The 25264-nt window shown below is 40.1% G+C and overlaps 1 protein-coding gene across 4 annotated transcripts in view; it reads left to right on the top strand.

Moving 5' to 3' along the window:
- The window catches only part of CALD1 (caldesmon 1), a gene marked incomplete at both ends in the record, with an annotated part of 91285 nt that overhangs the window by 58761 nt on the left and 7260 nt on the right, over window positions 1-25264 (top strand). For 2 of the 4 annotated variants that reach the window (XM_079540020.1, XM_079540019.1), the window contains 7 exons: window positions 1688-1834; window positions 3449-4436; window positions 5050-5130; window positions 9716-9864; window positions 15165-15348; window positions 17164-17304; window positions 25151-25194. In XM_079540020.1, coding sequence (XP_079396146.1) covers window positions 1688-1834; window positions 3449-4436; window positions 5050-5130; window positions 9716-9864; window positions 15165-15348; window positions 17164-17304; window positions 25151-25194 — 1734 coding nt within the window. The remainder of the gene's footprint in view (window positions 1-1687; window positions 1835-3448; window positions 4437-5049; window positions 5131-9715; window positions 9865-15164; window positions 15349-17163; window positions 17305-25150; window positions 25195-25264) is intronic. The other 2 variants (XM_079540022.1, XM_079540021.1) reach the window with 1 other exon arrangement.

Below are 25264 nucleotides of genomic sequence, written 5' to 3'. Positions count from 1 at the left end.
CAGGCTAGGAGCAAAGGTCCTGTGCCCTTATGTTTGCAGTTCAGAGCTAAACAGATCATAGGCTTCTTGCAGACAGAAAATCTTTCTAGTGAATTGGCTTTCTGTAGTCACTTTGCCAGTATGGTTTTATTCTCTTTCCTCTGAAAATTAAAGACATCATTGGTTTATTATTATATTCCTATTGTTCTTATTATATTGTTATTATTATTATATGCTTTCTGTCCAAGACCTCGATGAAGTACTGAACCCTTTTAAAATCACTTACAAACAACAGATAGTATTTTTCCTTGCTTTCTCTGCCTCATCTCTTTTTAATTCTTCTTCTCCCCTTCTTCCCTTCCCCACTACTGTAACCCTTCATGGCTGCACTCCTGGTTTTCACCTTCTTTGAGAAGAGCTACTGTGCACAAAGAGAGAGATACAAGCTCTTGAAGCGGAGCATGAAAATAACAAATGAAATCCTTCAGTGCACTAAGGCCAAGGAAAGTTGCACTGGATGAAAATACTGTTCAAGGTCTGACAAATGACTCAGACATGTTGAGCTTTAGCTTCCTTTTTAAGGCAAAATTAGACTAATTGAATGTCTGCAGAATCTGTATTTCTTTGAGGGGAAAAAAACAAACAGTACTACAGCAAGGCAGTGGGAGAGGCTTGGACCTGAAGAGTCTGATTCATGACTAAATCAAAATATTTTTGTTTACTTTTAATATTAAAATATTCTTTGAATTGCAACTGTGGTTGTTTTGACTCTGCACAATTTTTTAAATAAACAACTACATAATTAAGGGTGACTTCTCAACCATCATATCTCTCTGCTGGATGCAAAGTAAATGACTACCCTGATTGGGTTTGGTACACGTTAGCTTCCTATTTCACTTTCATTGCACTAAAAGATAACAGGAATGCAGGCCTTTCACTTTATCTTGTGCAGTGGTATGCACTTTGCCAAAGATTTGAATGGGTCATGGGATTATTAGGATTGTAATGTCTTGCTTTCTTTTTCAAGTAGGATGAAACTAATTGTAATCATCTACTGGGTTAGAAGAATACAATGGATTCTCAGCTGTAGCCTTTCATCACAGCAGAGATCTTGGATGATTTAGCCTGGCAGGGCTCTGCACTCACAAAAGTTTTGTAGGTGTCAGATGTTTGGCACTCAGAACCGAGCACTGAGAGTCGTCACGCTTGTGTCTCACAATTTTGTAGTTCTCAGTTCTAGAATACTGTCAGCATTTAAAACAATGTGTTGTCATGGATTCTATGATTCTGTCATTCTAAATTTAGAGGGGTTTAATGAAAAGTTACTTAACTAAGTCCAATCTCAGTTATGGGACCCTGAGTGATAGTCTGCTCAAACTATTGAGTGCATCCTGGCAGGATCATGATGAAGTCCAGCAGGATGTCTGCTTAGCTATTGGGCTGGGGTTTTATGGTCCTGATATGTTCTAGGAGCAAGCTGAAAGTGTGGCGAGGCTGCTGCCTTCACTGTCACCACTTTGTCATTTTTGTTTCTGAAAAAGAACACAAAACCAAGCCTTGAAACGAGGTGTCTCAACTCAACAGTTTATTTTCTAAACACTATATAGAGCAGCCAAAGTAAGCCATCTGCTTTTTTTGTGATTTTTCAGACATGCAGTCCTACATGCTACAGTCCCCTTATTTCCCTCTCTTTCCTGCTTTGTTGCAGGCTGTCCTACCAGAGAAATGATGATGATGAGGAAGAAGCTGCCAGAGAACGTCGTCGACGAGCTCGACAGGAAAGGCTGCGGCAAAAGGAAGAAGGAGATGTATCAGGGGAAGTAACAGAGAAATCAGAAGTTAATGCCCAGAACAGGTAAATGGTTGATATTTACAGACAAGACAGCTACACTTTTTGTTCAGAGGAGAGAAATGTTTTGAAAGGGCCTGTCTTGCTGCTTAATTTTCAAGTGCTAGATATGGCCATCCTTGCTGTGAGGAGAACCTAACCCCATGAGAAGTGCCACTGGCTTTGTCTGCACAACATGGTGGGAGCACTGCTGAGACTGGCCTTGAGGTCTAGCCCTGTGACACATTCCCAGAGTGTCTGTAGGGCATCCATGGGATAACTCATCTGGTGCTTAGAGAGGGAAATGCCTCCAATACATTCTGCTCCCTCATTCCCTTAGCATTTGGTGTCTTGCCTCACAAAGCTCCTTGTATTCCAGCTTTTGTTTTGATAGACGGACAGCCAGAAAAGTGTAGTGGTCCTGCTTACTGGGGCCATGGTGTCATTGGGAAAATGCACATGAGAAGACCCCAGGCCTTAAGCTATGGCTGAGATGTGCCGGTGAGGGGGGTGTGAGCATTGGACACTAGCCCTCACCTGTCACTGTCAGGGCCATATAGCTCTAAACAACAGAAAAGCTGATGGAGTTAGCTCTGCATGTCACAAGCTGAGAGGGCAGTGTTGGCCTTCCAGTCTGTCTGCTATTGGTTTAGTCTCATATAGTAACAAATAATACATCCAGATTTCTATTAGCCGTAACACAATTGATAGAAGAGACCAGAAATACATATTGTGATAGCAAACTAATAGTTACTGAGTTCAAGCAGCATTTTGTTAAATAAAATGAGGTAAGAAAATGGCAAACATCTGATTACAGGTTAATTTTTTTCAAGTATAAAATAAATAAACAGAAACAGCTAGAAAGAAGGAACAAACATGCATATAGGAGAATTAAAGAGCTGAATTTTGAAGGAGTCAAAAAACCTCCAGGTGCTGAGAGTGAGATCCAGTCCTGTTAGCTGTAGGTGCTGAATGGCATAGCTTAAATTAAGATCTGTGTTCACTCCAATCTCTAAGAAATTCATGTCCCTGAACAGATGATCACAGCTGCACTGTACCCTAAATTGCGAGGTTATCACATTATAGACTGTGTCTGTGGATTTTGCTGCTGAATGGGATTAACCACTTTCTCATTCTTAGAGAATGTCACTGAAGTCAGAAAGTATCTTGATTGTGTAGCATCTTCCAAAATTTCATCTGTGCGTGGTAAGGAGTTCTCATGTATGCCTCTGGCCAAGCTGAAGGGGGAGGTTAAAGATAGCAGAGATCTATCATATATTCTGCAGTGGAGTGCAGAGTGGGAGGATGAATTTTTGAATGTTGTTTTTTATTTCGTCTGTTCCAAGCATCAGGACAGTAAGGTTAGTTAGGCTCCTGGGGACTGTTGGTGCGGCTGTCAGAGCTTGCCTATAAGGGAACATTTCCAGGCTCTGAGATTGTGAAAAGCCACATTCCTATACATGTAGAAATGCCAAAATTAATCCCCCAGAACCATTTTGCTAAAATTTGAATTATGCAACCTGTTGTATTTTCAAACCATGGAATGATCTTACAGTGATATTTTTTTTTTTCTTTCTAGAAACAGCTAAGTGCATACATTGTTAGAAAACTTTCTAATGACAAATTGTCACTTTTGTGCAGTGTGGCAGAAGAAGAAACAAAACGTAGTACAGATGATGAAGCTGCATTGTTGGAGAGACTGGCAAGACGGGAAGAGAGACGCCAAAAACGTCTACAGGAAGCCCTGGAACGTCAAAAGGAATTTGACCCAACGATCACAGATGGGAGCTTGTCAGTGCCCAGCAGGAGAGAAGTAAACAATGTGGAAGAAAATGAGACCACAGGGAAAGAGGAAAAGGTTGAAACACGCCAAGGACGCTGTGAGATTGAGGAAACAGAAACAGTTACCAAATCGTACCAAAGGAACAATTGGAGGCAAGATGGAGAAGAAGAGGGAAAAAAAGAAGAAAAAGACATGGAAGAGGAGAAACCAAAGGAGGTACCCACAGAGGAAAATCAGGTAGATGTGGCAGTAGAAAAGTCCACAGATAAAGAAGAGGTGGTAGAAACAAAAACTCTAGCTGTAAATGCAGAGAATGATACAAATGCTACGCTGGAAGGGGAGCAGAGTATAACTGATGCTGCGGATAAAGAGAAGGAAGAGGCTGAGAAAGAAAGGGAGAGACTTGAGGCAGAAGAAAAAGAGAGGTTAAAAGCAGAAGAAGAAAAGAAAGCAGCTGAAGAAAAACAGAAAGCAGAGGAGGAAAAGAGGGCAGCTGAGGAAAGAGAGCGAGCTAAAGCAGAAGAGGAGAAGAGAGCAGCTGAGGAAAGGGAGAGGGCTAAGGCAGAAGAGGAGAGGAAAGCAGCTGAGGAGAGGGCTAAGGCAGAAGAGGAGAGGAAAGCAGCTGAGGAGAGGGCTAAGGCAGAAGAGGAGAGGAAAGCAGCTGAGGAGAGGGCTAAGGCAGAAGAGGAAAGGAAAGCAGCTGAGGAAAGGGCTAGGGCAGAAGAGGAAAAGAGGGCAGCTGAAGAAAAGGCTAGGTTAGAAGCAGAAAAATTAAAGGAAAAGAAAAAGATGGAAGAGAAGAAAGCACAAGAGGAAAAAGCTCAAGCAGATTTGCTAAGAAAAAAGGTACAGTAAACATTTTGCACCAAATTAAGACACCTGTGGTTTGTGAGAAATGTAATGCAAGAAAAGATTATTTCCTGCATTTAAACAACTAATACTCTTTGTTTGTTTGTTTTAAAATAAAACTCCTTGCTTCTGCTTACCAGTAATGGGATGCATAACATGCCTGTCCTCACTTCATTGTTCAGAGCAAACCATGCATGTTCAGACCTTTGCATGTTCTTTGCTGCCTTTTTTCTCAGTTGCTATAAGCTGGCTTGATGAAGTAAGACATAAGGTTGAGGCAAACACAACTCAACACAAAATTTTATCAGCACCTGGTAAACTGTGTGAGGAATGTGTGTGTTAAATGCAATCACAAGAAAGGGCTCTCTGCTGGAACACGTGAGCATGATGCCACGCGAGTGAGAAAAGCCCTGATGGGGGAATGGAAGCATTTAGAGAGGGAGGAGGGAGCACCGCTGTACATGCAGATGTGGGCACAACAGCACGTGAAGGACATGTGGCTGCACACAGGATTGGTACGTGAGCACAGTGTGGAGAAACAAAAGTGCTTGTAGAACAATGTTTTCATACCGTATTTAAAACAAAAATTATTAAAAACTCCATAACAAAGGAGGAAGACAAAGAGGTTAAAGCGGAAGCTAAAAAGGAAAGCTTACCACAGAAGCTTCAACCTACCTCCAAAAAAGAACAGGTAATTTATTAACCGTTGATTTAGTTGTTGTAAGGAAACTTGAGTTAAAAAAATAAGGGACTTATAACTGAATTTTGCTTGTTCAGCAAAGTACTTAAATATGTGCTTCACTTCAAGAACATGAGTAATCCTGTTGAAATAAATAGATGAAGCTACTTGTGTGCTTAACATTAAGTATATGCTCAAGTATTTTGTTCTTTTGTGGCCTTAGAACCAAGTTCTGTTTGTCTTAGAACAAATACTTCAGTCAAACTCATTTCTGTCAATAGCGCAAGGATGGCTTGCACCGTAGGGATGAATTTTTCAGGACTGTATCAACTAATCATCCTTCCCTTGTTTCCTCTCACTTTACTGTGAACTTTTCTCCTGTGACTGAGACCTACTCTTAAAATAGTAATAATAATAATCTAGGCCCTTTGGCCGCTTGAATATCTTAACTAATCATTTTCCCCAAAGCTGCAATATCACATGATATAAACTGTGCATACCCAAGATTCTTCTTTTGTTTTAAAGAGAAAATCTACAAAAATTACTGCATTGCATTTCCACTGTAAACACAGGAGCTGGTGCCATGGTGTTTTACTGTATGGTAAGTAAGATTTGGGAACCATTTACTCTTCAGGTTACAGCTGACAAACAGGGAGCCATATTCAGTGTGCTTTTGGGTCAGTGCAGAAGGTATCAGAATAGCCTCTGATCCTGACCAGACATTGAAACCAGTCAGGTTCTTACAGGATTGCGCCGGTATGGGTTCAAACAGGTTCATGGGGCTCTCTTAAAGAGCTGCAACACAGAGATTTAGCAACAGGTAGTTTGTGCCTGGGAGTTTGTGCCTCCGTCTGCCTGGGAGTGCTGAGGGCTTCAGAGGATCTTCGCTATTGTCCTTAGTTGTTGGAAAGCAACTTGATCAATGTAGAACATGCTGTAGAAGCTTATCTCCCCCTCAGAGAGAGGTGAAGGCAAGTCACGCCACCAGGTTCTAGGTCCAGTTGCTAGAGTTATTGTCCATATTTTTAGTAGAATATTGGTGAGATTGAAAAGATAACGTTATGAAGATGACTGGAAGAAAGGTTCCAAAGGGAGAGAGACTGGCAATGTGCTAAAATAATGGTCTAGAAAGGGAAAGAGTTCAATGAGAGCCACAACAGGGCTTGAGACACAATATCCTATCTCTGTTTGCCTGGAGCTCACTCAGCTGTCAGTGGGACTCCCACGATCCTTTTAAGACATGCCCACAAGATTGGATTTTCCAGGGAATTGTCATGACTTTTGAAAGTGACTTGTGATTTTAGTGCTTCCATTTTTGGATGCTTAAGTTGAGACAGTTTAAGGAATCCCACTTCTGGTGCAATGCTGAATGTCCATGCGCTGAAAGGTGAAACTTGTGCATGTGTATCAAGCTGAACTTTTGAAATATCCTGCTCAGTTTTAAAAATCTCAGTTGTTGCTTCTTGGTTTGTAATGAAAAATTGACATTCTTAGACTTCAAATAAAGTAATGATCAGGTTCCTATCGCTACTTCTTCCCCTCATGCAAAGAGCAAAATTCAGTGAGACTTATTGTAGACCCATATATGCAATTAAGAGGATGGCGATATATTGTGAACAAGATCCCTGAAGGCATACTTTCTTCACATAACCAGATTTTGCTTTTGTAACTGTGCAACATGACCACATATCCATTCTTAATGTGACTAAAGTCTGGCCTTCAAATGGCAGATTTTGATCAAACTAGCAAAGAAATAAAAATAAAAAAAATAAAAAATCTGTCTCCTTCTCTGAACTGCCCCACGATTTTGGGTACTCACAACTGTCCTGGAAAGCTCGTAAGAACAAGCTTTCTCATGATGTGAGGCTCCTGGTATTTCCTGCTTCTAGTTTGGCTAGACATGCTGCAACAGTTGCTTTTCTCATGGTATTTGGGTGTAGCAGTTCACTCTAAATGGAAGGCCTAGACCCAGGTGCCCACAGCTTTTAAGACTGCAAGAAACTGTGTCCAAATAAGAGCTCAGCATGCCAAAAGGTTCCATCCTCAGTAATCCAGTGTAGTGTGAAGTTGTTCAAGTTCTAGATTTAGAAATCTTGACTCTCAAATGTTAACATAAGAGCTTAACAGGAAAGATGTAGTACAGAGAAAGATTAGAATATAAATTATGTATATTGAAAATTAGCTAAACAAAGCATGGTTTTGTCCATATTCTCTTTTGACTCGAGGCTCGAGATTTGAAGGGAGCATGTGAATTGTTTTCAGTTCAGGTAGCACTACCCACCCACTCCAACTGGAATCAGAGCAGTCCTTTTCACTAAGTTCAGCAAAAACTGAATTGGCCTGTAATTCAGGAAAGCACTGAGACAAGGGAAAATACTTTTTCTGTTGTCTTCCTCTGGAGTGGGACATAATGGTTGTCTGTTCCTGTGCTATCAATCACAGTTTTGGCATTAAAATTAGTAGGAGAATTATTGGACCTGAAAGCTGTGAAATATTTCTTTAATATCTTGTTTTATCATCTTTCTGAATAAGGGAGCCAAGCTGCATTAATGGTTTTCTCAAATGTGTGCACATTACCATAAATCCTAGCTAGCTTCTGAAATGCTATTTCCTAACCTATTATTTTTTAAATTATGTTGTTTTAATATTAGTTTTCTCAGCAATTTCAATTAAGATGTAAGAGATATGACTCTCCCCAGTGGACTTCAATACATCAGGCAACTGGAAGTATCGGCTTTTTAATGAGACTGAGAAAGGTCTTGATGAAAATCTCAGCAAAGGAAATACTATGCTCTCAAAGTCCCAACACAGACATCCTGGCATTTGAGATCTTACAACAATCAGTATTGCTGTTCTCAGTATCTCCCTGAGCTAACAAGCAGCAGAACTTTTTTGCTGTGAACATGTCACAAGCTAGAATCTTGCCCACATCTGGGAGCTCCCAAAAGTCATAGCTGTCTGGCAGCGTACATTAGACTCAATGAATAGCACTGGTTGTCTCAACACAGCTCCTAGAAAAAAAGAAAACCTTTCCTCGGGGCACCAAGTAATAATGGCCTTGCTTGCTAGCAGTCACAGCATCACAGCCTAAGAATGCATGGCCATGGAAACTGAGCTCCCCTCCTGTCTGTCAGGGTGGGGATCCAGGTTGCAACTACAGCCCATTGGCAGGAGCCTGTGGGGAATGTCTGTGCTGGTGCTGCTGCTGCTGCTGCCTGCTCTCAGGACAGAGCAGATGTCGCTGTGGGTTGTGTCCTACATCCCTCATCAGTGGCAAGCTCACTGGAGCAATGTAGCTGCTCAGTACTGACGTGCAGTGTGTGCCGCCTCAGTGTGGTCTGCTGTAGGTTTTTATTTCCTCATGCCGCATGGAATGCCATAAAAGCAGTTGTGCTGCAGACAGGACTGTTATGGAAATTATTCCTGCTTTTTAATTAGCAAATAGGATGGCAAGAAATGAGAGTATTTTTTTCCTTTCCTTTCTTGCTGGCTTCCTCCAACACTGGAGAGCCAGGGAAAAGAGATATTTTTGGGATAATGTTTTCCTCTGCTGCTGTTGAAAGTTTATTTAGGCTGCTAGGTCGACTAATTTTCATCGTGGGAATAATTCTGGCTGAGGACAAAGGACTTAAGTAGGTCTATATACTCCACTTCTCAGCATCCAACCATGGGCATGCTGAGATCAGGCTGTTTCTGGTTTTGGTAAATACTTCAAGCCCATAACTATAGGGGGATACTAAAGAATGAAATTCATGCAGTCAATATACTTGATTACTCTTAAAAATTATAGGGTAAAAAACTGTAAGGATAGGGAGAATTTTTGCTTTAGTGTTTCCTGAGAGAACATTTGAGAGAACTTTTGCTTCTTCATAGGATTAAATATTTGAGCCTGATAACACTATTGGTGACCATCCTCTGACATGACTGTGCTTTTTGACAGAGTAACTTATACTCTGATACAAAGATCAGCTTTTTATCTTTTTCATTGTTCCTGTAGTACTGAGGCATCCACCTGCTGTGATGCTGAAAATACTAGCTCTGTTCTGTTGGTACTCCCTTGCTGTGCTGCAGAATGATCTGCCTACATCCAGATAGCATGAGCTTTGTTCAAGCAAACTGAAGGTTATAAATGATTTCTATTGCTGCAATGCTCTTAACCAACAACATCTGAGCAAGCCTAGCCCCAAAGATTGTGCAGCCCACGATCTTAATGGGCTGCACATGAGTGATGCTGCAGTGGAAGTAAGGAGGACTGAGGTGACTGAGGTGCCTAAGGAAGGTGCAGTTACAGAAAGAAGATGTAGTAGCCAAGCCCCATGCTACCGCATGTATAGCTGCAATACACTTTCACAGAAGACTGGTTATTTTAGGTGTTTTCATTGTGAATTTGGATCAGAAAGGCAGGGTGATGGATGATCCTATTTTTAAACTGTAAAGTTAAAAAGTCTACTTCTGGCTTAAGGCACATGATCATTTTGAAGACAGTTGCTGAGTTAATCACTAATTCCGTTTAAGGAATTCTTGTTCCTTGACTGCTATTGATAATGTCTCATTGTGACATTTTTTTCCCCTGTGATTTATGGTATCTTCTGAGCAGGTAAAAGACAACAAGGATAAAGAAAAAGCACCCAAGGAGGAAATGAAAAGTGTCTGGGATCGTAAAAAGGGAGTTCCGGAACAAAAGGCACAGAATGGAGAACGTGAACTCACTGTCCCCAAACTTAAATCTACTGAAAATGCTTTTGGGTAAGTTCCAGCTAAGCACACTGGTCTTTGTGTTAGAGTAGAGCAGGGGGCCTTCCTGGGGTCTCCAGTGAATAACCTTGTAGCAGCTGTGTGCAAGACTTAGGTTGGCACCGTCAGAGGAGGCTCTAGTGTTCACTGAGTGCTTAGGTCTGATTTAAGGCTGTTGATTAGTTTTCTAGCAGGCTGCACCCACATTTTTACAGTGATAAAACAAGGTACAGAAAACAGATGTAAATAGAACCTTGGTAGAAATTAGTGGCTTATTTTTCTTTGCTGGATTTTTTTCTTCCTTGAGAGACATTTCGTTCCACTATCTGCACAGAGGCCAGTGAAGACTGCATTCCAGATTTTGTGTTCCCTAAATTTTTAAAATCAAATTCATCCTGAAATTGGATTTCAATGATTTTTAGTTACACATAATTCCTTTTAGTAATAATGCATATCAGCATGAAGCACAATTCAGTTGGTAACTCTTGATAGCTAGAAATTCTCTTGATTTCAAGGCAAACCTTGTAGTTAATGTTTTTGCTATAAAAGTGATATTTTTCAGTTAGAAGAGAAAATGTTCTTTTTTTTTTTTTTTTTTTTTTTTTTTTCTATACACCTCTCTTTCTCTTTTACATTGGCACAGGCAAAGAGAAGGTTAAGCTCTCCGTGCACATTTAGAAATGTGTGGGGCAGATGGATTTTGCTGTTATATCTCAGCACTCCCCTTGTGATTCTTCCGGGAAAATCAAACTTTCTCAAAATAAAATGCAGTTCAAAAGACCCTGGGGACACCCTGACCTAAGGCCAAAAGACAGAGAGAGTCAGGCAGCACGGAGATGGAGTAGCAGGAAATGGTCCTTCCTTAGAACTACCCTGCATCATGACTGGGGTCACATCATCAATAACATGAGAAAAGATTTCTGAAAATATTTTTGTTGTGTTCTCATTTGTTTCACTTCCTGTGGGAGACAAGCCTTGGAGGCAACATGTAGATTTGAGTTTCCACTCTGTTTTTTCTTTTTCTGTTTTTCTTTCATGATTTCCAAATGTGTGAAGAAGGATGGCTAACGTAAGGCTTTGTTTGGAGCTTTCTTCTTGTTTTTGCATGAACACATCAGATACTCGTTAAGAAGCATTGTAACTTGGCTAAATCTCAGTGGTGATGACTGAGAACAAAATAGGGTAGTGCAGGCTAAAGGAAAATCTTATCTGCATCTCATTTGTTCATATCAGCCAGAAAATTGCAGGAAAAAAAGGCGTTTTAGATCTTTCGTTTCTCATCTCCCCTCCTACTTACCTTCCTCTCCATTCTCACACAGGAATGCAAAAGTACTAAATATGAAGCAGTGCTTTTTTTTCCACATTATTCTGACTTTTTTTGGCTCCCACAAACCACTTCTTTCCTTTTCCTCCTTGTCTGAAAGCTGGCAACTGTCTTCACTTCTTAGCACCAAGGAGGTACTTATGAAATTCTTCCTCCACCCAGCATCTCAATACTAATTTTTAATTGTTGACAGTAAGGAATGGAGATTCCCAGAATCTGTTGAGAACAGAGGATTTTGTGGAGGTGGAGGAAAACAAGGAGAATGACTGCCAGTTTATTGTTTCCTGTTTCAGATTATGCAGAACCAGAAGTGAAAGGTTCTATGAGAATAAAATTAGCTAGAAACCTGAAGTGATCTCCTTTGTAAGGAGGACACTTGGAGTCTTCAAACAAAAATCCTAAGACTAGATTATACCTTTGTTTTTTTATGAGTTGAAAGTAGAGAGTAGCTGTCGATTTCTTTGAGGCTGTCTGCACTGAAGTCACTAAGGATTAACCTTTCTTGTGTAGTCATATAAAACAGAATGGTTATTTGTTAAGAGAAACAGATCAAATATTCTCAGTTCTTTTAATTTTGGGTGTGAAGTATTTGCCCTGGCAAGTGATACCTTTGTCATAGAGTCATAGAATATCCTGGGTTGGGGGAGACCCATAAGGATCACTGAGTTCAACAACAGGCTCCACACAGGACCACCAGAAAATTGGATCATTATGTCTGTTAGAAGTGACTTCTTGGATTTTTGGGGACCTGAAACTTGCAGGTCTGGCTGGGACAAGCCAGACTTCAGATAGCAAGAACAATTAATTAATTCAGTAATTAGGTTCCTGGGATGTTTGTTACAGAGGTTGCAACCATGCAATGAAGTGGGAAAGCCTTAAAAACAGCTTTTTAATGGCTTGGGCAGGATAGATGGATCTTTAGAAATAACCTGTGCCCCCTTTAAGTTCATGGGTTTTTGTAATCTCTGCAAATGATATTAGAAACATTTCAGGCTAAACACCCAAAAGCGTGCCTTAAACCACAGGAGCTGATCCTCGCTTTGTTCTTTGAGCAGCCTAAGTGAAAATTCAAATAGTTTACAATATTTTTTCTCAGTGTTTTAGTTTTATGTTTTTGTTTTTTTTTTTTTTAATTAAAAAAGGGCTTGAGTTCCTTTCTCTAATTATACATCACTACCTGATGCAAACCCTTATTAGTAACTACTCACAACCACGTGATGCTTATGATGGAGGGTGATTTTATGGCTCTGTTTCAATGGGCTGAGTAACTCCATGGCAAAAACACATTCAGGATTAGGACCTAGAGCAGAAAAGGACTGTGATAAAGTAATATTAGAGAAATGTATACTATGCAGCTATAACTCTAGAAAATCAGGTGTGACAATGTCCTGGGGATACAGAAGTTCACATACCTCTGGACTTTTTTTCCTTTAGCTTTGCTTTGTGGTGTTATATATAGAAAAGCCTTTCCAAATAAACACATTTCAAAATAAATGCCAGGTCTTACCACGCTGATGTTGAACTTTCACAGATGAATTACAACAGCTGATAAGCACATCACAATGTCAGTTTGGCTATGCTGTTTTACCATATGTTTTTTTAGTATTACAATTTCTAAATGATACATTCTGCCCTGCTGCAGCTGAGTTTTTTCCCAGTCAGTAATACCATGTGAGGGCAGAGTAATCTGTTTTAGCAGATCCTATTGTGATATTGAAACCACAGATAATTCAGCTCTGATCCTACAATCTGTTTTATATGGCTAAGCCCATCTAGATGAGAGATCTATTTGAATGAAGAGTGCCTTTGCAGGATTGGGTGTGATTCAGCAGACTGCAGATTTATGTATTTGTTCTTCATGTTGTCATCTCTAATCTCATCATCTCTAACAGTTATTGTTATTGTTGGAACACTTGATTTGTTCTGTCTTGTGGCATTTAACTCCACAACACTGGCTCCATTAATGAAGTTATTAATATCCAGCTTTTCTAAATGTCAACAGAACAGAGCAGAAAGATCTTTAAAAAAATCAGTAAGTACATTCCTTTTCTGTCCCTTGTGAATAGCATACTGATACCTCTGTGGTACCTATCTCCTTGTCAGCAGTAACACTAAACATGCTCAGGGAGTAGACGTTTGACTAAACACTGTTGTGGTAATTGTTTAACTAGGTGATACTATCTGACTCTGTTGAGAGCATGCACTTCACCTATACAAATACTCTCCCCCCACTCCTCACTCCTTTTATTCTTTCTGTCTGTCTCTCATATTAGAGTTGGCTGTAAAACTTAGGGTTTTCTCCTGTGGAAAGTTGTCATTAACAAATAATTTCCACTTCCTTAATTGAAGGCATATTTTCCCTGGAAAATGTCAGCAGAAGTTCTGATGAACCTTTCTATTCATACAAGCTTGCTGAGTCCAAGCGATAGGTGCTTTAGATTACGTAGGAACATTTTTAGGCTTTTAAAAGCATTTTATGTTTTGAATCGGTAAGAGTCTCACCACTCTGTTTCCTTCTGTATCTGGTTTGGTCCCCAAAGATACTTGCTAGGAAAATGGCCATGCAGTCCACCTTTCACTGACCCAAACAGTTGGAAGTCACAAGGTACCAAATCTGAACTATACAGTAGGTGTAGTAGGACAGTCCAGCCAAGACTGGCAATGTGCTTATGTCTTCAAACTGGTATGGGCCTGGTGATATCATGCTGCAAGAGAAAGATGGTCTTCTTCTCTGGCCTGACCCTGGAAGTTTGAGCCCTCAGCTTTGTCAATGTTGTGACGCAGCGGTCAGAGTTGATTGTTTGTCTGGGTTCCAGGAAATCCAGAAGAATCGCCCCTTTCCTATCCCAAAAGACAGTACACATTGCTTTACCTGCTCAGAACTGGATCTTGAATGTTTTCTTTGATGGTGAATTCAGATATTGCCACTGCATGAACTGCTGCTTTGACTCTTGCTTTTAGTGGTGATACCGAGTTTCATCACCAGTAATATTGTGATTCAGAAAACCATTGCCTTTAGTATGCTGTTTGTTCAATAGGTCCTGACAAAGTTGCATATGGTGTTCCTTCTGTTCTTGTGTGAGAATTTTTGGGACCCACTATGTGCAAACTTTGTGATATTCCAACATTGCTTCCATTGTTTCCAAGGCATTGAAACATTTATTCAGCTCCATGAACAGTTCCCTGGTCTGATTTGTGTGGATGTGCTGATCAAGAAACACTTCACTTTGTGGGGTGACTACTGTGCATGGCTTCCCAAATGTGGCTTGGTTTTTGTGTCACTATCTCCATGGTTGAAATGCCCCATCCACCACCTCACTGTGCTCACATCCACAGTTTGGTCTCCAGAAATGTTCAGCAAGCATCAATGAGTGTCAGTGAGTGCCATTTTTTCCTCATGGAGGACTTTGGTGACACCTTTGCTTCATAGGCAACTCCATATCAGATGCCATTTTGTCAAACTGCCCTGTTGCTGCCACCTGTCACACGACTGCAGATGTAATGAAACACTGTCAGGAAGGTTCAACCTCTACTGCCATACCATCAAAACCTACCTCTGATGTCATGGACCAACATCTTAAACTAGGAGGCATTACTTTCAGAGCAGGCCTTCAGTCTCCTCATGAAGATGCTGATAAGGTGCATCTTGCTGATGTTACCTGAGATGTTAAATATACAAAGCTTAGTTGTTGAGTTGTGATGAAAATGGAGGGAATCTGAGATGTCAGGCAGGATGGTCCAGCCCCTGTCTCGAGTACATGAGCCTGCTTCCTCACTGGCAGTGGATGGGAAACATGCTCCTCCAAGTGTCCAGACTTATCTGGCTCCTACCCCAAATGCTTTGCTTTGAGTTTGATGGAGTTTACAAGGAGTAAAAGATCTTATAAGGAGTATCGTTGTGTTGCTGGTGAATGTGGGTTATCAGGTTGGCTCTGGCCAGGAAGAGAAAATTTGTGGTGCATTACCTCGTCTTTTCTTTCTTCCCCAGCCGCTCCAACTTGAAAGGAGCTGCAAATGCTGAGGCTGGCTCTGAGAAGCTGAAGGAGAAACAGCAGGAGGCAGCTGTGGAGCTGGATGAGCTGAAGAAAAGGCGGGAGGAGCGCAGGAAAATCCTGGAGGAAGAGGAGCAGAAGAAGAAGCAGGAGGAGGCTGAGAGAAAAATCAGAGAGGAGGTAAGTGTACAGGAAAAAGTATTGCTTTCTGATTTTAATTCCTCATTGTAACTCCTTTGCTTCCACTCATCTCAGATTAGATGGTAACTCTTTACAACAGTATCTGTACAGTACAAAGCAGTTAGTGAGGTTGGATATGGATGAATCTGCGTTTAGCAAAAGGGCAGAATGATACCATGGGAGACTTGCACATAGGTGAGGAAAAAGTATATGACAATGAAAGCAAGACCAAACTCAAACAAACCTACAGACCAGTGTGTGCTTCTCCTTCGTGAATCTGATACTGCCCGAGGTCTGTGTGGGCATTTGCTGGTGGATTTTGATTCCGGTTTTGTCCTTTGTTTGAGCCCTCTATTTGGATCATGTACTCTATCAGAATGGCTGTTTCTTAGCCTGTGTCAGGAGATGGTCTATCACAGTGGATAGACCATATCACAAATATGCCATGGGCATTAAAATTACCCCATTCCTCTAACTGACAGGTTTAACTGCAAGCATGCTGTATTTCGTATCAGTCAACCACATCACATAGACGTTCTAGTGAGAACCCAAGGTAAAACATTCAGGATACGAAGAAAAACTGCAGTTTTAGCCTCAAGGAAGACAAGGCTCTAATAATGTCTTAATTAGTCAGGATGCCATCTGCAGCAGCTGCACATTTATACTCTTTTTGGGTAACATTTTGGAGACTCTTATAGCCACAGACTTCTTAATTTATTTTCAGTGTCTCTTTGATGTTGCACAACTTGAATTAGAAAGGATGTGGCAAAAATTCATCTGCTGCAGATGAACTGGAATGCTAATGTTATATACAGTTATGATGGGCAAGATCTCATTAGGAAGATATTTTTGCCTGTTTAAATATTGAGTACCCAAGCACATCTGTTTGCTTGTGCTTCCTTTGCCAAGAGACTTTATAAATAGAATTTTAAAATCTCTGGTGCATCATTAAGGAATCTTACTTGTTTGGAAAACAAGTGGTGGAAGAATAATAATAGTGCTAGTAGATAAATGCCAATTGCTTTAACATGCTAAGCTCTTTATTGTAGAATTAAATAGATGCTGAAATTGCACAGTGACTTACTGTGTGGAAAAAAAGACTCTGCTAACCAGCACTCACAATGGTTGTGCTTCAACTTGCAGTTCTGAAAGTAAAAACTCCTGTTGTCTCTCTGGAGGGGAAACTATAAGCATTTCAAGCACTTCACTTTTTGGGCTTCTATCAATTTTTTCCACATTAAATATTAACCTTGGCACAATTGCTAGAGAAGATGGAGAAAAAGAATACAAAGGTGAAACTTGAGAGTACAGAGAAACTGAATTTAGGAAGCAAAATGAGACTGTAGGATTTTTTGGTTCTTATACCATTTTAGACAAATAGTAGTCTGTACAAGCTGGTTGACTAGTTCACTTCAAAACCTGTTTGCTGTATCTTTCAGCTCATCTAAATGTTCCTCAGAAATATTTTTAAATACAGACACCATTGCGAAAATTTAACATTAAGTTTCTGAAATTGAGTTCTTAATGAAATAATGTTTTTATAAATGTGCTTTGTTCTCTGTAAGTGACACTATTTGGCGGTAAATCTGATGACAAGACTGTGAGGAGAGATTAAAGGAGCATGGAGTAATTGTCTTCTTCACTTAACACTATGATGTATTGTCACCAGCATGTTACTGGCATTCAGACAGCATTCACTGAACTGTTTTGGCTAGCATAAAAAAAATCTATTAGATAATCTGATAAATTTTTGCAGGACAGCAAAGCCTTGTAATGGTGATGCAGTTTCTGAAAGAATAAATTAATACTTTTTAGGAGGAAAAGAAGAGGATGAAAGAAGAAATTGAAAGGAGAAGGGCTGAAGCAGCTGAGAAACGTCAGAAAGTACCAGAAGATGGCGTGTCTGAAGAAAAGAAGCCATTTAAATGTTTCAGTCCTAAAGGTTCATCTCTGAAGGTAGCCTCTCTGTTAACTTCTGTATAGTACTGAAAAACTAATTGGTGTTGTAGTCCAAACCAACTACCCAACACCAAAGCACTGTGGAAATACTTGATATCATACGTGGGCCAATGCTTTGAAATAGGTCTTAGCCTAAAACCTGCAGCTGAAAGACTTCATTCATTGGTATGGTTGAGGATAAGAGACCCTTTCTAAAAATTGTCTAGCCTGGGAGTTACCCAATAATGTCAGTAATGTCCAAAAAGGTTCATCACCTTCAAGAGGAAATGGGAACTCAGAGTTGTGTTACTATAATAATTTCTCAATTTATTGTAGAACTGATTTGTGAGCTGGGACAGAAAAGATCACAAATGTTCTTTGTCTTCTTCCATATCCAGGATTACTTTCTTCATTGCCACATTACTTTGTCTTTTAATTATATTCAGCCTAAGTATCATTAGTTGAAACTGTCTCATATGGGAGGTCTATGTTATGCCTAATCCCCCCTCTGAAACAATGTCTGGAAATAGTGTGCTCAATTTCATTTTCTTACATAATATTTAAAAACAAAACAGAACCTTCTCTTGCTGCAGGAATTTCTAAGTGGTCTTCTGTGGCCTGTATTATTTTGCATGTCAGATAAATCATTGAAATGATCTTTCAGCATGGAAGAGAAATCTTGGTGCCAATGAAATTATTGGGAATTTTGTTTTGGTATTTATTCTAGTCTCCTTCTCAGCTCAGGCCCAAACTACAGATCTCTTTATCATTTTGACCTATCTTTTTCTTTTTTTGCTTTTGAGGTATTAGTCAAATAAAAATCCAAAATGTCTGTCAGAAAGGACCATTTAGTAGGACCTAGGAGGAAAAGGAACCAGGCAGGAGGTTGTCAGGTAGAAGCTTGCATCAGATCATAAATTGGATCTGCATGGGATGAAAAAATGCCATTAATGAGTGGCAAGCTGCATTTTGTCAGAATGACATTTCTGCTTACCATGTTCACTCTTCAAACTGATGTGGAGCTTCAGTCCTATATGGTTTTGGGTCCTGTTCCAGCAAATACAGTAGCCAGATACTTTTGGCTGGACTTGACTTTAACTCCTCAGGCACATCTGAACCTGAAATTTGAGGACAGAACACATACAGCTGTAAATGAAGGTTGCCAAACTTCACAACTCCATTCTGTTAGATAAACCTGGTCTTGCAATTTTGGTTGCAAAAAACTGTGTCAGGAATGGACACTATAATTGCACAGCTTCTTCCCAGTCTTCCTGAGAGGGCTTCTTTTTCTTCCTTCTGTTTCTTAAGATGCCTTTTATGACATACATTTGGAGCTTTAGTTCACAGATGACTCAGAAGAGAGAAAATTATACTTGAAAATGCATAATAGCAAGATACAGATCATAATTTGGGGGAGAGTGGGACAAAACAGTGGATTTGGCAGGAGGTTCATAGCTTTCAGAGAACTTTTGGATTGACGCTACTAAAAGTATTTTTAGAGGAAGGCTGGGTTATTCCAAATGTTAAGTATTTGAGGTTCATTTTTTTTATTATGATAATTGCTGCTGCTTTTATAGCTTCGTAGCTAGAATTTTTTTTATTTTTTTATTCTTTTATTTTTTTTTTGTTACAAAAACTGATATATGCAACTCTGCACATGCTTTTCTTTCTCTCAGTTTCTCTGGAAATTGGTGATACTGTACATATTTCAGACTGGTGTCTGTGGGTGGCCAGAATATGTATGTAATACTGTTGATCTTCATGCCCAAAACAGTTTCTTGGCCTTCTGTGGTCAATAGCTAAGGAGAAAATAATCTAGTTTTAATAACCTGGTGCCAAACTCTGGTTTTTAGAAAAAAGTAACTGTCATCACCTTTTGTTTGGACAGACTTCTCCAGCTGGCCTAACCTGGTTAGTGTACAGCCTTTTCATTTGGTTGTTATGCACTGACCAAGCTATCTTTTGACTGGTAAAGCATCTGGTGTGTATTTTCTCCCTTGATAAATGTATCCTCTGGTTGGATGTGTTGTGAATCATGTGAGAGCTATAAATGCTCAATTGCGTGGGCCATTGGAATTAAGAAAGAAAAAGGTGAGGTTCAGTATTAGAAGACTGTATGATACATGTGCACATTCTGACTTCTCCTAGATCTTTTTCTCCTGTGTTCTTTCTGATGTGGTAAACTTTAGGGAAGAAAAAGAAGTTCCTAAGAATGACTTAGGTGAAGAGAGCAGAATGTGTTTTTTACCAGGTGAACACTAGAACAAAGGAAAGAAGAGAGAGAGGCTGAAAATAGTATGGTATATTATCATCTTATGGACAGGGCGTTAATCCATCAAGCAAGGCATGGAATAGCATGATGAGCAGACTCAGAATTTAGAGACCAAGATACATAATTCATCTCCATGGATTACACAGTTTACATACGTAAAGATATAAACATGGACTTAATATAAATACATGTATTTAGAAAGTACTACTGTGGTTATCTAGTTTGGCCTATAACAGATCACAGTCTTTAAGGCACTGAACTCCTTTTGTTTCAACTGTTAAGTAAATACTTCCCTAACAGCTTAGACGCTGTTTCAGCAGAACCACAGAGGGCACCACAGCTGGTTGCTGTCATGATCAAAACAGGGGTCTGAGATATGGGATGGATTAGAGCTCTGCTGGCCCTAGAAGCTAGGTGACCGAATTTGAAGTGAATGGAATAGGAAAAGAGAGGTAGTGTTGACTGACATGGTACCTTCAGGGATTTTGCCAGTTAATTTTAGGGGAGTTGCAAGTGCTGAAGCATGGAGTCTTTCTAGAGAGGGCACAGGGGCTGGGTTTTTTCAGAGGTGACAGTAAGAAGGAAGGATGCAAAGTAAATGTAGGCTAGATTCATTCCTAGCTTAGGGATAGAGTAACTTGGATTTATTAAGGTTTTGGATTCCCCATAGGCTCTAGCTGCAGTGTGATTCTGCTCTCTTCTGTGCTGATTCTGCTCTCCCTCTCTTTCTCTCTTTTTGTTTTCTTTTGGTCTTCATAAGAGCAAAGGAAAGAGTCTCTGGGACAGCCTTTGCTGCTCGCTCATCCACTCTATCTTATGCTCTCTCTAGTTCTCACAAATGGTGCTGCAGTAGAAGAATGAGATTTCCTACTCATTGTTTTCCTTTCTGTTTTAGAGAGGTTAATTTCTCATGTTTTCTTTCGGAAAGAGCATTATTGACATCTCGATCTCTAGTTTAATCAGGAGAGAATAGGATATTTCAGTATTGATTCTCCTCTGGTGATAGTAGAGATCTTCACCAGTACAGAAATGCAGAGGCAATTAGGTACTGAGGGGAGGAAGCAGAAGCAGGAGGCCAGAAGCCTGGGGATATCTCCTGCTTTTGCTGCAGACATCTCCTGCCATGCATGGGCTGATGTGGCAGCCAGCTTTCCACAAGGCAGCACTGGCAACTAAGTGAGAAACAGGACTTCTCAGGCTTGAGAATTTTTTTTTTTTTTTTTTTTTTTTTTTTAAGATCTGTCTGCTCATATCTCATTGTTGCTCACTATCTGAGAACTGACTGGAAAGAATTAGACTCTCTCAATCAGCGCTTTCTAGGAAATGATCTTGTTCTTGCAGCAGGAAAAGAGAGGGGCAAGGGCAGGATCTGTGATGCTTGTTTTTCTTTTCTTTGCTGCTGATAGCAACACTATAATCTGCCAGGTAGACTGGAGTAAGTTGTCCCATTCTGCACAGATGCTAGTGGGGAAAAAGCCCAACAGCTTAAAGAAGCAAAAGAGAATGAGAGGCAAGGCTTGGGAGAAGCTATTTACTCCCAGAAACTACCAGGTATCACACAGAGTGGATTTCCATGAGGTTCTTCTATCTCTGAGACATGAGATGAAATTATAAGAAAGGGATTTCTGTTTTTATGCGTGTTTCTTCTTCCCTCTCTTTCTTGACACATTTTTTCTGAAAACAATTTTTCAGTATGTCAGTTTACAATAAATCTTGTTGCATAGTATCCAATACACAATTTTAAATTCCTAATAATCATTTAAAAACTATGCAAGAAACAAACATTGCTGGAAATATTTAGATGGTACGTGTTTCCCATGTCATTGGCTCAAACTGTGTATTAACTCATTCCTTTTTCATTCGGTTTCTGTTCTTGGAGGATGTACAGATGGAACAGAGCACACTTTGACTCCCACACTTAAATTGGATTTTTAATAAGCAACTTCTTGCACATCAGAGATCAAAATGCGTCTATAAAATATTTAATGTGCATAAATGCATACCTATATTGTTGTGTAACATCATGCTTAATTTATTTCTTGCCACCTGTGTGTGCTGTCCCTGTTGAGAAAGGCCACAGTCATCTGTAAAACTGTTTGTTTTGCATTTATGTCCATTGATGGCTGCTGCCGTGATTAGGGAACCTCGAAGCACTGAATAGGATGGAAACCATGGCGCAAGTTACTGCTTTGTAGGGATGCAGTTAAATGGCTGGGTACTTTTGTTGACACACAGTTATCATCAAGCTGTAGGCAGGAGCTAGTTCCTGGGCAGGAGAGGGTTTCATTTCATCTAAATTTACCGGCAGAAGAAAAGGTATCCATCTAAACATTTTGTTGTCCAGTCTGGGCTTATTTGGCAGTTGATAGATTAAGAAGTCAGCCTTCTTGGACAAGCAGGTCCAAACTTCCTTAGGGTGAGGTGAGATCTCCTGTCTCTCCACTGACTATAGAGGGTAAAATGAGTAGTTTGGACTAAATGCTAAACTTTCAAGCAACGAAGGTTAGGTGGGAGGGATGCAGCATGAGATCCCATGTTCTTTTTCTCTGTAGTTTAATTAGAGACTGGCAGGTTGACTTTTCAAAGTATGTGTGTTTTGTGCTAGAGGTCTGGAAAGCATTCCATGGTGACAAAACATAGTTCCAAAGTGTTTTACAAGATTCTTTTTACTTCTTATCACATCTTGCGATAATCACCTTGCATTCCCTGTTTGTCTTACAGATCTATTTTGTAATATTGTTCACTGTATGTGTCAAACATTTAAAATCATTTGCATGGAGTTTGTGTGCTGTGCAGTAGTACCTAAACTTTAGATATTGCTGTGCAGTCTAAATGTATTTGAGCTGTATGCTGAATGAATCTGTGTGCACAGGGTGTGTTTGCAATATATTCTTCTGTGCATGGCATGCAGAACTTTGAGGCAAATGCTCTACAAAACAAGCCCTTATCTGAATGTGCAGAAAATATGTTACCTGTCCACACAAGGCACATGCTTCCTTAGGAAGAGGATCATGTCCAGCTCTCACAGTGACTTCCTAACTACTCTCCCATTTAACTTAATTTCTGGTTTGCTTCCCCATCCTCCTGTTCTGAGCAGTTCACAGCCTATTTTTGATACCACAGCAAGTGCTCAGAGTGTTGTTTCCAGAGGGTAAGGAATAATTCCATGTCTTCTTACTATGACCTCAATAATCCATGTCCCTCTTCCCCATAGGCTGTTCTCTTAGCACCCATGCCAGCCAGGTTTTCCTGCTGTATGGAAATGTCTCTCCTTTATGAACATAGGAAGTTTTTATAGACTCTGGTGTTTAGCTTATTTTAAACGCTTTTAAGATCTGTCTGTTTTGTAAGATTTCAAGTGGAATCTGAGTTGATCTGAACTAGAAGCTGCTGTAATTGATTTATAGTGTTGTTACCTGAAGCTCTGGTTCGTTGGGATATTCCTTATCGTTCTTTCTACAAGCCAGTGTTTCAATGATGCAGCTGTGGGATTTACCCCTGCATGCAGAGAACGGGAGAAACCAACAGCTCTCATTGACACAGCGCATATTTTGGTTACTGCTGTTTATGGCCCAGAAATCAGTGCTTTGGGAAATTTTTCATACTATACTATAATCGAGGTGAGGTGATGTGTTTTAGCATCATAAATCCATCTAGTCGCTTTAAATCAAATTTACTTGCTTTATTGCAACGCTGATTATGTTTCCTTCGGGAAAAAACTAACTTGCTCACTGTGAGGATGGAATGGGAAGAGCTGCCGATCTGCGTCCCTGTTTGTGTGCATGTGTGCTGCTGTGCTCTGCAGCTCCTCTTTGGTGTATTGCTGCCATCTTGTGAGAGTGAAGTGAAACAGCTGATGCATGTTTAAGCAAAAGCCCATTTTTCTGCCTCGGACTGCATTGAGATCTTTTATTGGTAACTAAAACTCTCATAAATTACTCTGTAAATTGTATGTATTTGTTAAAACTTTAGAGGTGCTTTCAAGATGGATGTGCAAATTCTACACTGCTGTGAAACACCTGAGTTTTTGGTCATATGATCTAAAGAAGGAAAACATGCATGCCCTTTGATGGGGTTGGTGTATGACTGATGAGTCTCATACAGCTTTAATGCTAAAGGGCACCAAGGAGAACCTTGTAAAGGAAGGGCTCTCACTGTCAATGTTAAAGTGATTTGAGAATGGGCAACAGATACTGAGAACAGGGAATCCCTAGGAGTATGACCAGGCTAATTAACAGTCATTTCTGTTCCCTGGAGTGGCATGTTTTTGTACTCTTGCATGAAAGTATAGAGCCTAGACAAGAAATAGAGCAACATGATGTGGAAGAGACTTGAGGAAGTTGATTTTTTGAAGTAATTCTGACCTGGAATGCAAATATATTTTTCTATCATGGAATGTTTTAAAACTTCATTTAGGGAGGTAGTCTTCATGTTTTCAAATTTTCAAGAATTTTGGTATTAGTTTTATGATACCTTCATGATTCTTTTTTCCCTGGAAATGCTACGATATTTTCCTATATGTGGAATAGAAAATGATGAAATGTAAGATACCAGTTTGTATAGTAGTAGCTGGTAGGTATCGACTCCAAGTCTGATGGCTTTTTTTTTTTTGAGCTCAGATTGTTGATGTCTTGAAAAAACATGCATGAGGAAGAGCACGTGGCTGAGCTCTAAACCTGGACAAGTCTGATATCTCTCAGACAAACTTTATTAAATTTGCTGTCTCCCTCAAGAGGCATACACCTGTCCATGTGGAGGAGATATGCGGAAATTTAGCAGTTTTTGTGATATCAACCCCTTTCATAAGGACAGAGCACAGCCCTGCAGAAAGGGGCTTGGAGTCCTAGTAGATGGGATGCTGGATAAGCGCCAGCAATGTGCTCTCACAGCCCAGAAGGCCAACTGTATCCTGGGCTGCATCAAAAGAAGTGTGGCCAGCAGAGTGAGGGAGGTGATCCTTCCCCTCTGTTCTGAAGTGGTGAGACCTCACCTGTAGTACTGCACCCAGATGTGGAGTCAGTCATGTGCAGTACAGGACAGATGAGGACCTATTGGAGCATGACCAGAACAGGGCCACTGAAATGAAGGAATTTAAGGAAGAAGTTTTTTACTCTAAGGATACTGAAGCACTGGAGCAGGTTGCCCAGAGAGGTGGTGGGTGCCCCATCCCTGCAGACACCCAAAGTCAGGCTGGACGGGGCTCTGAGCAACCTGATGTACCTGTGGGTGTCCCTGTTCACTGCAGGGAGGTTGGACCAGATGGCCTTTAAGAGTCCCTTCCAACTTAAACAATTCTATGATTCTATAAACTTCTTTCCTTTCTGCATTGCTGAATTTAAACTCTTGTTACAAATGAAACACTGCAGAATACACACAATACAAATACATTAATGCAGAAAATTATATCCATTCTTAATGCATCTGTTGAGGCTCCCAATTACAAACCTCTGTGTGTGTCTGTGGTGATCTCTGTAGAAACTCATCTCTTTTAGATTGATCTTTTGTCATTTAACATTGTGTTTTATTCTGGCCTTGTACCAGTTGCCTGTGTATTACCTTTAAATTTGTAACTCTTGTTTCTTTCTCTTATAGATAGAAGAACGAGCAGAATTTTTGAACAAATCTGCTCAGAAAAGGTAAAAAAAAAAAAAAATAAATAAAATCCAACAGATTATAGATTCAGTCAAAATGTTTAATCAGAGAATT

Source organism: Tetrao urogallus (assembly GCF_951394365.1).
Source record: "Tetrao urogallus genome assembly, chromosome: 1".
Taxonomy (NCBI): Eukaryota; Metazoa; Chordata; class Aves; order Galliformes; family Phasianidae; genus Tetrao; species Tetrao urogallus.
This window is presented reverse-complemented; position numbering and strand designations above follow the sequence as displayed.